The sequence below is a fragment of the Cavia porcellus genome, unplaced genomic scaffold (genome assembly GCF_034190915.1).
Source record: "Cavia porcellus strain 051 isolate PalLab524CR breed Dunkin Hartley unplaced genomic scaffold, mCavPor4.1 scaffold_20, whole genome shotgun sequence".
Taxonomy (NCBI): domain Eukaryota; kingdom Metazoa; phylum Chordata; class Mammalia; order Rodentia; family Caviidae; genus Cavia; species Cavia porcellus.
This window is the reverse complement of record NW_026947503.1, coordinates 33,136,969-33,151,356: the sequence shown is the minus strand read 5'-3', so window position 1 is coordinate 33,151,356 and position 14,388 is coordinate 33,136,969. Positions and strand designations below refer to the sequence as shown.

General features: G+C 44.4%; 1 protein-coding gene across 3 annotated transcripts; it reads right to left on the bottom strand.

Moving 5' to 3' along the window:
* Nucleotides 1-78: 78 nt before the first annotated feature.
* On the bottom strand, nt 79-5,662 carry Cxxc1 (CXXC finger protein 1). 3 transcript variants are annotated; one of them, XM_063231696.1, is made up of 15 exons: nt 5,461-5,662; nt 4,644-4,762; nt 4,443-4,543; nt 3,607-3,842; nt 3,342-3,518; nt 2,930-2,956; nt 2,607-2,852; nt 2,321-2,440; nt 1,985-2,169; nt 1,553-1,760; nt 1,363-1,473; nt 1,174-1,223; nt 931-1,027; nt 560-712; nt 79-485 (listed from the first exon to the last, which is right to left on the bottom strand). In XM_063231696.1, the coding sequence occupies exons 1-15, from the start codon at nt 5,461-5,463 to the stop codon at nt 339-341; spliced, it is 1,980 nt and encodes a 659-aa protein (XP_063087766.1). In that variant the 5' UTR covers nt 5,464-5,662; the 3' UTR covers nt 79-338. The 3 variants fall into 3 exon arrangements, with proteins under 3 accessions (XP_063087766.1, XP_063087767.1, XP_063087769.1); XM_063231697.1 differs by having other exon boundaries at nt 2,333-2,440; XM_063231699.1 differs by lacking the exon at nt 2,930-2,956.
* Nucleotides 5,663-14,388: the final 8,726 nt, after the last annotated feature.

The window sequence follows — 14,388 nt, the reverse complement described above, 5'->3', positions numbered from 1 at the left end:
CACAGGTGTGCCACTGCCATCTTACGCTGGGGCTGACAATACAGTTGCAACTGCAGCAAGCATGAAGACCATCAGGAGTTATCTTCCTTTGTTCTTCAAAATTTTATTAACAAAATGCAGGGTAGGGGAAAGCCAAGGGTGATTAGACTCCATTGTCCCACCCAGGCACAGAGAACAGAGAAACAGAGGAGACACTGAGGAAAATTCTGAGAACCTTTTGAAAGGGCAAGTGGGCAGTCAAAAGGTAGCTAGGTACAGGGAGAGAAGGAACAAAAGGGGCCTCAGGGCCACTCTCCCGACTGGAATGCAGGATGTGAGGGGCTCTGGGCTGGTGAGGCTCAGCGGTCAGCACTAGAGCGCAGGTCGGTAGTGAGTGGGTCATGCTGGATCGTTTGGTGCAGCATTAGGGCCAGTAGCCCTGCCCGGTTTGTCATGGCCGTCCGTACATTGCGCTCCTGCTCAAATAGCTCGTCCAGCTTGTACCACTGCCAAAGAGTGGAAGGAGCCATGAGAAACAGCTCCGGTGGCTCCCCCAACCCTTGCCAGCGTCAACACCTACCACCCGCACACGCTCCAAGTCCACTTCTGCACGCCGAAGCTTTTCCCAACAGTAATGGCGATTGCACTGGCGCTTGGGTAGGCGGCAAAAGTCACCCGTGAGCTCAAAGACATCACGTACCAGAGGGCACCCACATACCTCGTCAGCGGGCACCTGTAGAGAACCCAAGAGCAGGATGAGTAACAGTGGCAAGGGTGAAGGAAGCATGGGGCAGTGCTTACAGAGAGAAGGAGCAGAATTCTGGGACAGGGAAATGGGGAAGAATAAGAGGTGATTCAGGAAAGGAATGAAAGTTGTCAATTAGGAGAAAGGAAGGGAAGGAAAATGAGATAGGGAGAGGCAGAATAGGGTGAATTAAGGGAAAACCTTACTTTGGGGTCCCGTGAGTGCTCGGGGCATAGCACCTGGAGCCGCTTACAGTATGTTTTGCTCTGAGGATTATAGACATCACAGAAGAGTCGGGTGGCCCTAGGAGTTTAGAGATGGTAATGGAGAGTAAGAAGAGGCCCACCCTTCCTTGCTCATGCCCATTTCCTGTCTCAGCTCCACACATATTCCATTTCTATCCCCATCCTTACTCCCTTCCTTTAACTGCCTATATCACCTTCACTCACCCTTCAATGCGTGTAGGGTACATGGACCCAAAGGACGTCTGGCTCTCATACTGGAGGGTTGAACAAAAATGAAGGTGATTGTGAATGCATGCTGCATGCCCTCCCAAGACACAACCAAAACAAAACATCTGTCCCTTATTGGTCCACTAATATCCCCACACCATTCACCCCCTAGGCTAACACCCTGACCTTGGCATAGCAGCGCTCCATGTGGCGCAAGGCAACACGTGGGTTGATAGGGTGCCCGCAAGAGACACAGAAGATCTGTAAGTCTGTATCATCACTGTCATTCTCATTGCTCTGCATGGGGTAGAAGGAATGATAAGGCCAGGTGTGACCAGGTGATTGACCCTGCCCTGCTAGGACCGTGTTTCCTAACCTCCTCATCCTCTCGAACAGCCTGCTGCTTGGCACGCAGAATGATGGCCTCGAGCTCATGGAATCTGCGTTCCATTTCCTGAAGGCGGGTACGGGCACTCTGCTGCTCACGGCGAATGCGTTCTAGTAGCTTTTTGCCGTGCTCTTCAGCAATGCAAGGGCTCTGTTGCCACTGCTGGATGCGCTGGGGCAGGATTTCATAGATGCGGCTGCAAAGAGGCAAGAAAGAAAGGTAGCAATTAACAAGATGGATTATGAGTTGGTGAAAGGATAATAGCTGAACAGTCAAATGGTAGGTGGATGGATAGATGGACAGATACGTAGACAGGGTGACCATCCAAATGCTGGATAGGTGACTGACTGGTAGATATACACAGGGGCTCTGCCCTACTCTGTACTTCCTGACTCCCCTCCAGCTCCAAGAAAGACTCACTTGGCTGCCAGCTTCATGCCACAGTCATCTGAGCAATACTTGGAGCCTGGCTGAGCAGCACGCACACAGCCAGGTCCCAGGCACTGTGGTAGTGACGCAGGGTCCTTGGCATCAGCCCTCTCTGGGTGTTTCCATTTATCCTTGTGTTTCTGTTTCTGCCGATGCCGCTTATATCTTTCCTCCTTCTGTGGGAAAAGACAAGTGAGGTCACAGTGGAAATCAAGAATCATCCTCAGACCCTCTCCATTCCAACGTTTTCTGGCTCTTACCCCATCCAACCCTGGACCTCTACATCTCCCACTCCACCCTGCTCATGCCTTCCCATATCCCTTTTACCCTCTCCATCACCTTCTTCTCAGACTTCTTCTCCCGACGCTTTACATGTTTCACTTTCACTGCTCTCTTCCTAAGTGCAGGGTCCAGGAATGGAGACTCTTCTGTGTCACTCATCCAGGGCTGTAAGCAGGGTGTGCAGTGACTCACCTGCCCCATTTTGGACAATCCCGCCACTTACTCACTTCCCAAAGCAACCCTGCATACTCTCTGCATTTCTCTCTCTCTCCTTAAGAATCTCTGCTTCTACAATCTTCACCTTTCTACTAAGGGAGGTTACTGTGCTTACCAGGCCATGGTCATCAAAGGCCCCTGCACAGAAATCTTGGTACAGGTCAGGATCGAGTGTTAGGTCCTCATCTGAGAGTGGCTCAGGTGTGGCTGTAGCCTCAGGTGGTTCCTTGACGGTGGATGATGCCACTGCCCCCTCATCTTCACGGATGCGGCCCAGCTTCTGTGATGGCTGTGGCTGCTGTTGAGTGGGCGGTGGCCGGCGGGGCCTTGGCAAGGACTCTGAAGGTGTCACCGGCGAGAGCTGCAGGGCAGAATCTCAGGACTGGCCCTGACCGCCCTGCCCGCATGCCCTGCCCCGCCCTGGGGGGCTGGACTCACCGAGGAAGGGAAGTACTTGTACGATTCCTGTGCCGGCAGGAGGAAGGCCTAGGTCAGCCCCAGATAGATGGAGGGTACCCCTGCCCTAGCCCCACCCTTTTCATTTTCCCTTGACACGCCTGTCCCCATAGCCCTCACCATCAGGACGTGTTCATTTTTGCCTACTGTGTCCTGACATGCCCAACAACCTACACACACCTGTGCCTACCCTGCTCATCTAGGGTTCAGGGGTTCTTCTGCCAGCCCAGCATATTTAGTAATGCAACATTCATCTATACATGCTAGGCCCTTTCCTCCTGCTTAGATAAAACCAGGCTTCGTCCCACCTGGTCCCACCATTCCTTAATGGCCCTACCAGGACCTCCCATCCATGTATTCCCACCTGACCCTGACCAGTTCTGTCCATGCTCACCCGGGCTCGCAGCTGGCACTGGCGCAGCCGGCACTTCTGCCGGATCTTGTTTGGGCCTCCAAACTTCTTCATGTCACGGCAGAAGTCACAGTGGCCACAGTCCTCTGTACGCCGGCAGGCCTCACACTCACCACACATTCGGGCTGACCTTTTGATCTGCTGTTGCTGCTGGTGATGCTAAGAGATGTCACCCAGTATACAAATCAGGAATTTAGGCATGGCCTAAGATGGGACCACTATACTCACCCCAACCACTGCCACTCACCTGACTAGGTGTGGCCACTAAGGGCTGTGGAGAGGATTTGTGGGGTGAAGCAGAGCCCCGAGCAAGCATGGCCCCAACCCCTGTCCCTGATCCTGCCCGGCGCTGCAGGTCTGGATCTGGGACAGGCCTCTTGCGCCCTCCACCCTCATCCCGGGGCTCACTGCTGTCCCGTTCATTGCCATCCCGCTCCCGTGACTTTTTGTGCCGATAGCGAATCTCCAGCTTAGGGTCCTTCTCTGTGGGGTAAAGGGATAGTTGGTCTGGAATGGTGGCCTTTTTTTTTTGAAAGTTTCATTATATGTAGTTCAGGCTGGCTTTGTACTATGTAGTCCAGTCTGGCCTTGAACTCTCAATGATCCTCCTGCCTCAGCCTCCTGAGTGCTGGGATTACAAGTGTGGGCCATCACATCTAGTGAAAAGGGACAGATGACACATTGGCTTCAACTGTCCCAGAATCCTCCCCTCTCTCTCTCTCTCTCTGAGACTATGCAGTACAGACTGGCCTTAAGCTCCCTTTGTATCCCACGATGGTCTTGAACTCAAAATGATCCTCCTGCCTCTGCCTCCCAAATGCTGGGATTACAGACATGTGCCACCACACCCAGCACAGAATCCCTTTCTTCCTTTTCTCTCTTACTGTCTGACCTACCTGAATTACTTATATGTCAGTAAGCATGTCAGTGTTTACAATGCAGCCCACATTCCAGCTTACCAAAAACCAACACTCAGCCCACAGACATACACCACCTACTATGCATGATACCTTCTACCATAGCTCTTCCTCCTCCCTGGTAGCCCAGCCTGCTCTCCATAATCATCCCAGCATATGACCTCACCTCGGCACTCCCGACAGTACCACTCTCGGATGGCCTTTGCCATCTTCTCAGTGATCCGGATGCAGTCCCCATGGAACCACTCATTACAGCTGTCACACCCACTGCAGAGGATGGGGTGGATGGTAGAGATGTGAAGCATATGCCCAATTGGTCTCCCCAACCTTGCCAGATGTCAGCCCCACCAGCCTTTCCCTAACTTACATCATGAAACAGTTGATGTCCGGTTTTCGGCAGATGCAATAGATGGGTGCATTCTCCCCATTCTCTGACTTGCTGTCCTCCCCAGCGTCTGGAGGTTCTGGGTCTGAACCGTCCCCTTCCTGTGAGACACCCCCATTATGGCTCCTTAGACAACCCAAGTTATAGTAGGTCATCTCTCCACTACAGCTCCACCATGGCTTGCCACAGATCCCTATTCTGCCTATGAACTGTCCATCATAGCTTCCTGTAAGTCTCTCTGTTGTGGTTCCCATAGATCCCCATCACTAAGCCAGATTCCTCATTATGCTCCTTGAAGCTCTCTAAAACTCTGTCATAGACCTGTGCCGAACATCCTATCCTCCCATATGTTCATCACATCCTAATGCCCCAGCCGGAGTTTTAACCGAATCCCACCAGGGATACTACACAGTTAACACCTAAATTACTCTGCACACTTTCCTTCATGGTCCCACAGATTTCACCAGGTTAAGGGTCCACATAGTAGCATCCCTGACACAGACTGTCCATACGGCTCACCACAAACCCCTTAACCCTCTGTGCAAAGAACCCGCGCCACAGCTGCCCACAGAACTACGGTCTGAGGTATCCGCTAAACTTCCACTACGGACCCTGTAATGGCTCAGCACAGAGCCACAAGAAGGTTCACCCCACAGTCCATCACTGTTTCACAGACTCTCATCATACGGCCCACAAACACTAGTTTCTGCTCCCCAAAGACCCCCGCGCGTCTGCCCAGACACCAGTTTTAACCCCATCGACCTCTATTGCCAAACCTCTGCCTGGATCCTGTACTCACCATATCTCCGCTCCCGACTCACTCACACACTGCAAGTGGAGTCCCGCGAACCTACACAAACACCTCGGGGTCGTCCGCGGCGGTTGCAAAAGCGCCTACAACTACTTCCGCTACTGGCTGCACCTCCCGGACACCGTAGTTCTACTGCGCATGCCCAATGCGACGGCTCTGTGTCAAATACTAGCGCGCCCTCCTAGTGTTTCTGAATGTCCCTCAGGAGCCACCATCTTGACTAACCAGTACGTAGGCTTGCCGATTTTATAGGTTCGTGGGAAACATGGTCGCACCTGTAATGTTGCGTTTGCTGAGGGCTCTGCCATCTTGTAAATCGAGTCCGTACAGTGGCTACTTAGGATTCCTGCTTACAGGCAATATGGCCGCACCTACTTCGTGACTTCCACACAAATGTCGTCATTTTTGGAATCTGATTCCGTCAGGGGGCTAACTTCCTATGTTTCCATGGGAAACATGGCGTCGTTCTAATCGTGTATTTTACGATGTAGCATTTTGGGAGCAGACGCCTTCTGCTGGCTGCAACAAGCAACTGCTCCCCAAATTCTTCTTAGATCAAGTGTCATTCATTTCTTCATTCAAGTATTTTCCCCTTCACGTGTATCATTGAGACACTGGCAGGTTGTGTGCCTTACCCTGGCAAAGGAAATCAGTTTCCCTTGTGATTTCCAACATAACCAGCCTCTGCTATTACCCTAGTTCTCACTCCTTGAGGTTCTGCTCAGCCAGATCTCGAGCAGTTCCACTTTTATTTAATTTAAAGATGATCCTGAAAATATTTGAAAATTTCATTTTAGTTCTGTAAGCTGAACAATAGCCTAAGTATGGCACATTTTATTATTGTTGTTCAATATGTAGGACTGAAGACATGCAAAAGAGAGGGGGCTGCCTAAGGACTTCTATCTATAATATACAAAGAATTGAAAAAAAAATCAGACTTTGCAAATTCTAAGACCCAGTCCAGAAATGGGCACCTGAAATGAATGCACACTTCACAGAGGAAGATACAAATAGCAAATAAATACATGAAAAAATATTCAACATCATTGGTCATCCAAGAAATGCAAATTAAAGCAACACTGAGATTCCACCTCACTCCAGAAAGAATGGCTATCATCAAGAAATCAGCCAATAACAAATTCCAGTGGGGCTGTGAGGGAAAAGAAACTCTTCTCCACTGTTTGTGGGAGTGTAGATTGGTACAACCACTTTGGAAATCAGCGTGGAGATTCCTCACAAAACTAGCATTAGAGGTCCCATTTGATCCAGCTATTCACCTTCTTCCAGAAGAATTTAAAACATACCACAGCAGCATATGTGCACTCAAGTTTATAGCAGCACAATTTGTAATAGCTAGATCTTGAAACAAGATCATCAGCCAAAGAATGGATAAACAAATATGTGATATAGTTATATAATGGGGTACTCTTCAGCTTTGAAGAAGTACAAACTCAAGGCTTTTAAAGCTAAATGGATGCAGCCAGAGATCATACTCATAAGTGAAATAAATTAAATACACGTGTATAAGCACCATCTTGCTTCCCTAGTGTAAGACACTAAAAGAGTAAGATATAAAATTTGCAATAGATATTGAGAAAGGGAAAGAAATTGCTCACAAGGGAAGAACTGGGATGAGAGAAAGGAGAAATGAAGGAAGGGAAAATAATATATATGCACACACACATATATATATACAAGATAATTAACATACCACTAATTTCTTTGAGGGATCAATTGGTGCTTATATTGATTGGTTAATTTTGCATGCCTATATCTTATAATCTGAGCAACTACTTTGAGGACAATATATGAATCATTGTTAATTTCTTATCCTGTTTTGGAATGCTGTGTTATTGTTTTTATTTTTATTTACTTATCTCTTTAAAATAAATTTAAAAAAAAAAAGAGGGTCTGCAAATTCCTGTCAGGTCTGGAGGACAATTGAACAGCAGTCAAATCCTTCCAGAGTCCCATCTCACAATGTAGTTAATTTTAACTTTTAACTAAGTTTCATCTTAGTTCTTGACACCATTAGAGTAATAAATAATTTGGAATATGACATTATCACCACTTTCCTGAATGTGTCACAGAAATGCAAAAAGACCAATCAATGACCTATTCTATCTTTGCCTACTAATATAACTGAACAGTTTGCTGCACACTGTCCCACCACATACACCCCAAAGGCTTCATGGCATTATCAGAGCACTTATTCTGGGTGATTAGATTAAGTGTTTCCTGGATGGCCATTCTCATTCTTGGCTTAAACTCCTTTTATTACACATTCTTACATAAGATTCTGTTTTAGGCTGACAAAACATTTCCACATGTCATTCTAAAAGTTGTTGTAAATGTTACAAATACAGATCTTACAACTATTGCTGGTTATCTTCTTAGAGGTTATGGGGGAAAAAAACCATAAAGGTGAAACCAAGGGAAAATCTGAAAGAAAAAACAACAAAACAAAACAAAAACACTCTTAGTGTCACTTACTTGTAATTACTTGTCTTTGTCACCAGTTTTAGAGACTGTGTAATTATGCAATATAGTCCTATTATCTTTACTATAAGAACCCCTCTGCCTTAGGGTCATAGTAGTAATGATGAACTAACCTGTTTTTTAGGAACTTTAGGGGGTCACTTTTGTGTATCTTAAACTCATTGAAATCATACTTGGTTCTGCGCAATTTCCAATAGGAAACCTATGAACGTTAGAGAGCCAAAGTCACCTACTTCAAAGCACCCTATCTTAGTGTTTCTGAACACATGCTTTATGAAGAGCCTTGTTTAAATATGCACACGCAGAATGGTAACTTTTCCTTACTTGCAATCACCTTTTCATGTCCCAGACTATCCTGTTTCTTTATTTCACAAATAACACTGAACTGATTTCCCCAGGAAGCATACCTTAGGTTAGGATCTCTGAATGATTGGTTGCCTTGTGAATAAACTCTGTCTTTTGCAAAACTCTTTATTTTAGACATTGGCATTATGTGCAGTGAGCGAAATGGACCTGGATTGCTAAAAAAAGCAACACTGAAGAAATCAATTTTTTTTACTAAAATGGAGTGTGTAAGCCAGTAAGGGAGCGAGATCTATGCAGGTCTCAAATAGCTGCCTAGAAATATGAACATGTGTCCCCACTTCTGACCTGTAACATGGGTTCACTGCCAGATGAGAATGGAAGCCAACAACAGCATAGCAAAAATAAAATCTTTCTTTCAGCGCACTCGATCATCATTAGACAGACAGCAGGCTTGATTCTGTGCCACCAGTCAGGGAAAAGGATTTTTAAAGGCTTTGGAGAGTCGATGGATTTAATAATATCCTGGGTCTAAATCCAACACAATTACCATGTATCTTTCCTGGTTTTTCCTATTATAGTTCTATGCTGTAATTTTATGGTCCACACTTGAAGTGGACTGGTAACTAGTGCTCAATGTAAACAGCAGCTGCACTGAATCAGCTGAGCATGGATGGCCCACCTGAGGATTGTAGCCAGCATAAAAAAGGAGACCTAGAAGGAAACAGTGGCATTGTAGGTTCTTCTAAGTGTTAGGGAACAGTGGCATTGTGGGTTCTCCTAAGTGTTGCTGTTTAGAGCTGTTGGTTTTTCAGGAAGAACTTGTCATGCTGGCTCCCCTGATAGGAACTTGGCTATTATCATCGGAGGAGCTTGGAACCTTATTGCTGAGAATGGCTGCAATTCACTTTGGGGAAACTGTAGTCCTTACTTTGAGCATCACTTGAGCATCACTTCCTGGTTCCAGAAGGGAAGATGTGTGCTGTTCAATCCCCAGGAGAAACTTGTCACACTAGCTTCCTGAACTCGGCTCTTATGGTCAGAGGCACACAGGACTCATCATCACTGAGGATGGCTGTGGCACTTTACAGGGGAGCCATGGTCCTTATTTTGAGTGTCACTTCTTGTTTTCAGTACACAACACTCAGTCTACTGTCATAGATCCTTCATCCCCCTGGCATAGATCCTTCATTCCACTGAATAGAGTTTTTAGCTTCTACCACTGACCTTTGGGCCTTCCCAGCACAGATCAGTGGGATAAACTTGCATGGATCATTGTTGTGGATTCTAGGTTTTTAGTTGAATTTATGCAAGTTATCACCATGGAATCCAGGTTCTTGGCTGGATTTTCTAGGTCTTTAATGTTGTGGACAGATTTTCTGTACTTTCTTTCTATTTGACTCCTTGGATGCCTATTGCAAATAATACTATAAATTATGTGTCCTACATGCAATTATTCTTCTTTCAACCCTTTACTACAGCAGCACCCCATCTCAATTTTGGTCCACAGAACTCCTTGTCTTTAGTCTAAGCTTCCATCAGCTTGAAATTTTTAGTTCTGTCTAGCTCAGAGAACAGCCTTAGACATTAAAGTATTTGTCAGTATGTATGGTGGCTTAAACAATGGTCAACCAGTAACACCCAGGTGAACTGAGTCAGTGTGGTGCTGGGTGTGGAAGATCCACCTGAGGATTGTTGCAGTAGCATAAAAAGAGAATTGGAGGCAAAGATAGTTGAGGCTATCTTTGAGGCTCCTAGAGAAGCTTATCACAATGACCTTCCTGATATGAGCTCAGCTGTTCTCATCATGAGTGGAGCTGAGGACCTCACTGTTGCGGAGGATGGCGTGGTTCTTTTCTCAGGATCTTGCATCTTTACTTTGAGCATCTCTTCCTTGATTCAGTGCAGATTCTTCAGTCTGCTGGCACAGACTTTCTAGCATCCACCAATGACCTTTGGGCCTTTCGAATGACTATCCTTGAAACAGATATACATGAGATATTCCAACTGAACTCATGGAGGGCATTGCCATGGGCTCCAGGACATTGCTATGAGATCGAGGCCCTCAGCTGGATTCTTTGGGTCTCTATTGTATGAACAGATGTCTTGCACTCTTTAAGTATTATAAAATAATCCTATAAATTATGCATCCTGTATTGAATCTTTTCTCTTGAGTACATACCATGCCTTCCTCTGAAAAACATCTTACCCAACAGATAGGAAAAAAGAAGTTACCATTTAAAATATCTAACAAGCCCTGAAGAAGAAAAGTTGTTTCATTACTATCCTTTCACTGCAGGATCTGCAGCAACCAGAACTAGACAATTATGGAGTGCCCAGAGGCTCAAGAGGCATAATTAAATTTTATTTCACTCTCATATACATTTTCAGTATATACATTCTCTTTCTTTATTTGACATAGTTTCCTGTGAGACTATTGAGACTTTGAGATAGGAGTATATTGTAATACAAACAAATTTAATAGAAAATTTTCAGAAATTTAAAAATCAGTTAATAGCCTTTTGCTATATTGAGAGAGGGTATGTTCATCCTGCCTGTCACCTAGTTAGACTGCTAAACTCAATCAGCCTTGACTGTCTGTGTCTACCTGCTTTTCACAGATGCCAGGTCAACTTGACCCTGTCCAATGGCAATGTATGTTTTTCCCCACCTAAAAACATATCCTGTTTTTTTTTTTAACAGTTTCAAGGACTTTCTACCTAGAATGGACTGACCCAGTCAAGAACACATTTAACTCTACCCGCTCTGCTCAATACCCTCTCCCAGCATTTTCCTGCCTTATGAAAAACAATTCCTTTTAAGTAAAGCTGCTTAAAACAAATCTGCCTGGCAACACATGACTTGATTCATGTAACCAATTATAGAATCACCTACTATCAGATTAAGTATTTCCTACTTGCAAATCCTATATAACCTAAACCCAAATCTGACTCAGGGCTGGTGATTTGAACTGGACTTCTCACCAGCCTGCCAGTGAAATAAACAGTTTGTCCTCTAACTTCTTTGTGTAGAGTATCTTCCTTTCAGTTCAATACTGGGTTTCTGAAACACTATGTTGTCCAGTCTGGCCTCACAATTATAATCATCCTATCTCAGCCTCCTGAGTGGCTGAGGTTAGAGGCAGTCTCACCATACCTGGATAAGTATATGTATTTTTTGTCTTATACTGGTCATGCTGTCTCTATTCTATCTTAAAAGTGATTCCTATCAAATCATTTTTTCTGCTTTTCACTAAGTCAACCCTGCTTACCTATATGCACGCCCATGTTCTCTACCTTCTTTGGAAAACTCATTCAGATCTATCTGCAGCTCCTAAATTTCAATTCCTAAGACTAATAAGACTCTTTGTTTTATAGCATGTGAGACCAACATGCAGCCCAGAGATCAAATGCTGCCATTTACAACTAGTAATGTGGCCCCACAAGATGGTGAACTTTTAACATTATTTTACAGATTTTAGAGGCTTTTCAAGTCTCAATTGCATAATTCTAGAGCATGAGCTGCATGGGTGCCAACAGAATTCTGTGTAGAGGAGGACTCAATACAGAGCTAACTCCACATCCTGCATCTTCCATACACAGTCACTCTAACCAAAACTGGTGTATATGTCCATTACATGTACTTGTATAACTTGCCAAGTAAATGCAATGATTACTGAAAATAGTATTTCTACTACATACATGTGTGCATAGCTGTAAAGATAGATATTTAGGCTGGAATGGTGGTGCACACCGGTAATCACAACACTCAAGAAGCTGAGGCAAGAGGATTTCCACAAGTTAGGCCAGTTTATATTACACAGTGAGTTCAAGGCCAGCCTGAACTATGAAGCAAAACTCCGTCAAAAAAATAGATGTTTATATTGTAGAAATTCAGTACCAAACTGAAAGGATACAAAGTCAACACTCAAAAGTCAGTAGCATTCCTGTACATGAACAACAAACTCACTGAGAGAGAAATAATGAAAACCAACACCCTTCATAATAGCACCCCCCAAAATGAAATAGGAATCAATCTAACAAAGGAAGTAAAAGATCTATACATTGAAAATGACAATACTCTGCAAAAAGAAATCAGAGAGCATTTCAGAAAATGGAAAGACATCCCTTGTTCATGGATAGGAAGAACAAACGTTATGAAAATGGCCACACTCTAAAAATTGTTATATAGATTTAGTGCAATTCTAATCAAAATTCCATTAGCATACCTCACAGACCTAGAGAAATCATGCCTAAAATTCATCTGGAGCCAGAAGAGACCTAGAATAGCAAAAGCAATGCTGGGCAACAAAGGGGGAGACATCACAATCTCTTCCTTAAAATGATACTAGAAAGCCACTGTGATAAAATTAGCATGGTACTGGCAAAAACAAAACAAAACAAATCTGAAGACCAATGTAATTGATTAGAAGATACAACAACAACTACAAACACACTCAGTTACCTTATCTTTGATGAAGGAGTCAAACATGTTCACTGGAAGAAAGACAGCGTCTTTAATAAATGGTGCTAAAAAAACTGGCTTTCCATATGCTGAAAGCTAAAACTAGACCCGTGTCTACCACCATGCATCTAACTAAAGTCAAAGTGATCAAAGAGACAAAGTTGGTAGGAATCTTGAAGAATTGGGCTAGGCAGGGAGTTCATGAACAAAAACCAAACTGCATGGGAAATACTTCACAGAACCAACAATTGGGATGTTGTCTTATTAAAAAGCTTTTGCACGTCAAAAGAAACCTCCAATGGAAAGAAAAGAAAATCCATGAATTGGGAAAGAATCTTGTCCATTGAATCTTTAGCTGTATGAGGTGGACTTGCTAGCTTCTGGAGTGGTGAGAGCGAAGCTTTGAGTGCCTTGTCTCTTTAAACTGGTTTTCAATTCTTGACTTGTCACAGTAGGCTTTCCGACAATTGTCTACATGAGTCCATTTGATCCTGGAGTGATGAAATCTAGGGCTGGAGCTCTGCCACTTTTATTACAGCCAGAGTAGTCAAAATAATTAAATAGAGGCCTTTCCAAACAGGGGATGGGGCATTGTTTTTCTAAACCTTAACCCAGACCATGTCACCTGGGCCGTGTGTATGTGTGTGTGTGTGTGTGCACATGTATTTGTATGTATGGGTGATCCTTCTGCTATGTTTTTATGTATCTGAGAGAAAGTTTTTCTACCTGAATAAGTTGTTACTGTAAAGAAACATTTCCTAATGTTAGTGTAGATCCTGCTGAGAGCTTTTAATTAAAGATGAGAGTCTTCCAACTAAGACTTCAAAGGGAGTGGATCCAGTGGATCCTGGTGACGTTTTGACTTTGAGGAAGACCATGGGCAGCAAATCTATCCCTAGTGCCTGAGTCTCGATAATATTTAGTCAGTATTGACTTTAGGGCTCTATTCACTGATTCAACTTTGCTGAAACTCAGGACCCTATAGGTACTGTGGAGATTCCACTTAATTTTTGGCTCCTCAACTAGTTTCTGAGTCATTTCTGATGCAAATGACAGCCCATTGTCATTGCCTAAGGTCAGAGGCAGTCCATATCTAGGAATAATTTCTCTCACTAATATCCTGCATGCTTCAGAGGCCTTTTTAGTCTTAGTGAGGAATACCTCCTGCCACCCAGAATAAGTAACTATCCACAAGGACCAGTAAATATTTACAGCTCCAGCATTGCTTAATGTCAGTAAAGTCTATTTGGAGATCCTCAGAAAGAGACTCCTGTGTGTTTGATTCCAGGTCACAGGCCTGTCGAAGTCTCAGTCTTTGCACAAATTGGACAGCTTTGGCTAATGGTTGCATAAATTGAAGTGAATTTTGGGATATAATTATAGTGACCCAGAAGCTGAGCCCTAGCAGTCTTTCCACTGTGGGTGATGTCGCGATGACGTTTTACCCAAGTATAGGCTAACTCCTTTGGAATGATCTTTCAATTGTCCTGTAGTGCCCAAGTGCTACTTGGGTTTACACTTGCCCATTCCTGTTGTGCCCATTTTATTTTTCTTCATTTAAATAGAGGAGACCTCAGTGCAAACTGAGAACAGTTTTGGACATACTTCATGTGGGATTTCTAAGTTTTGAACTAAGCCAAGGTCTCCCCA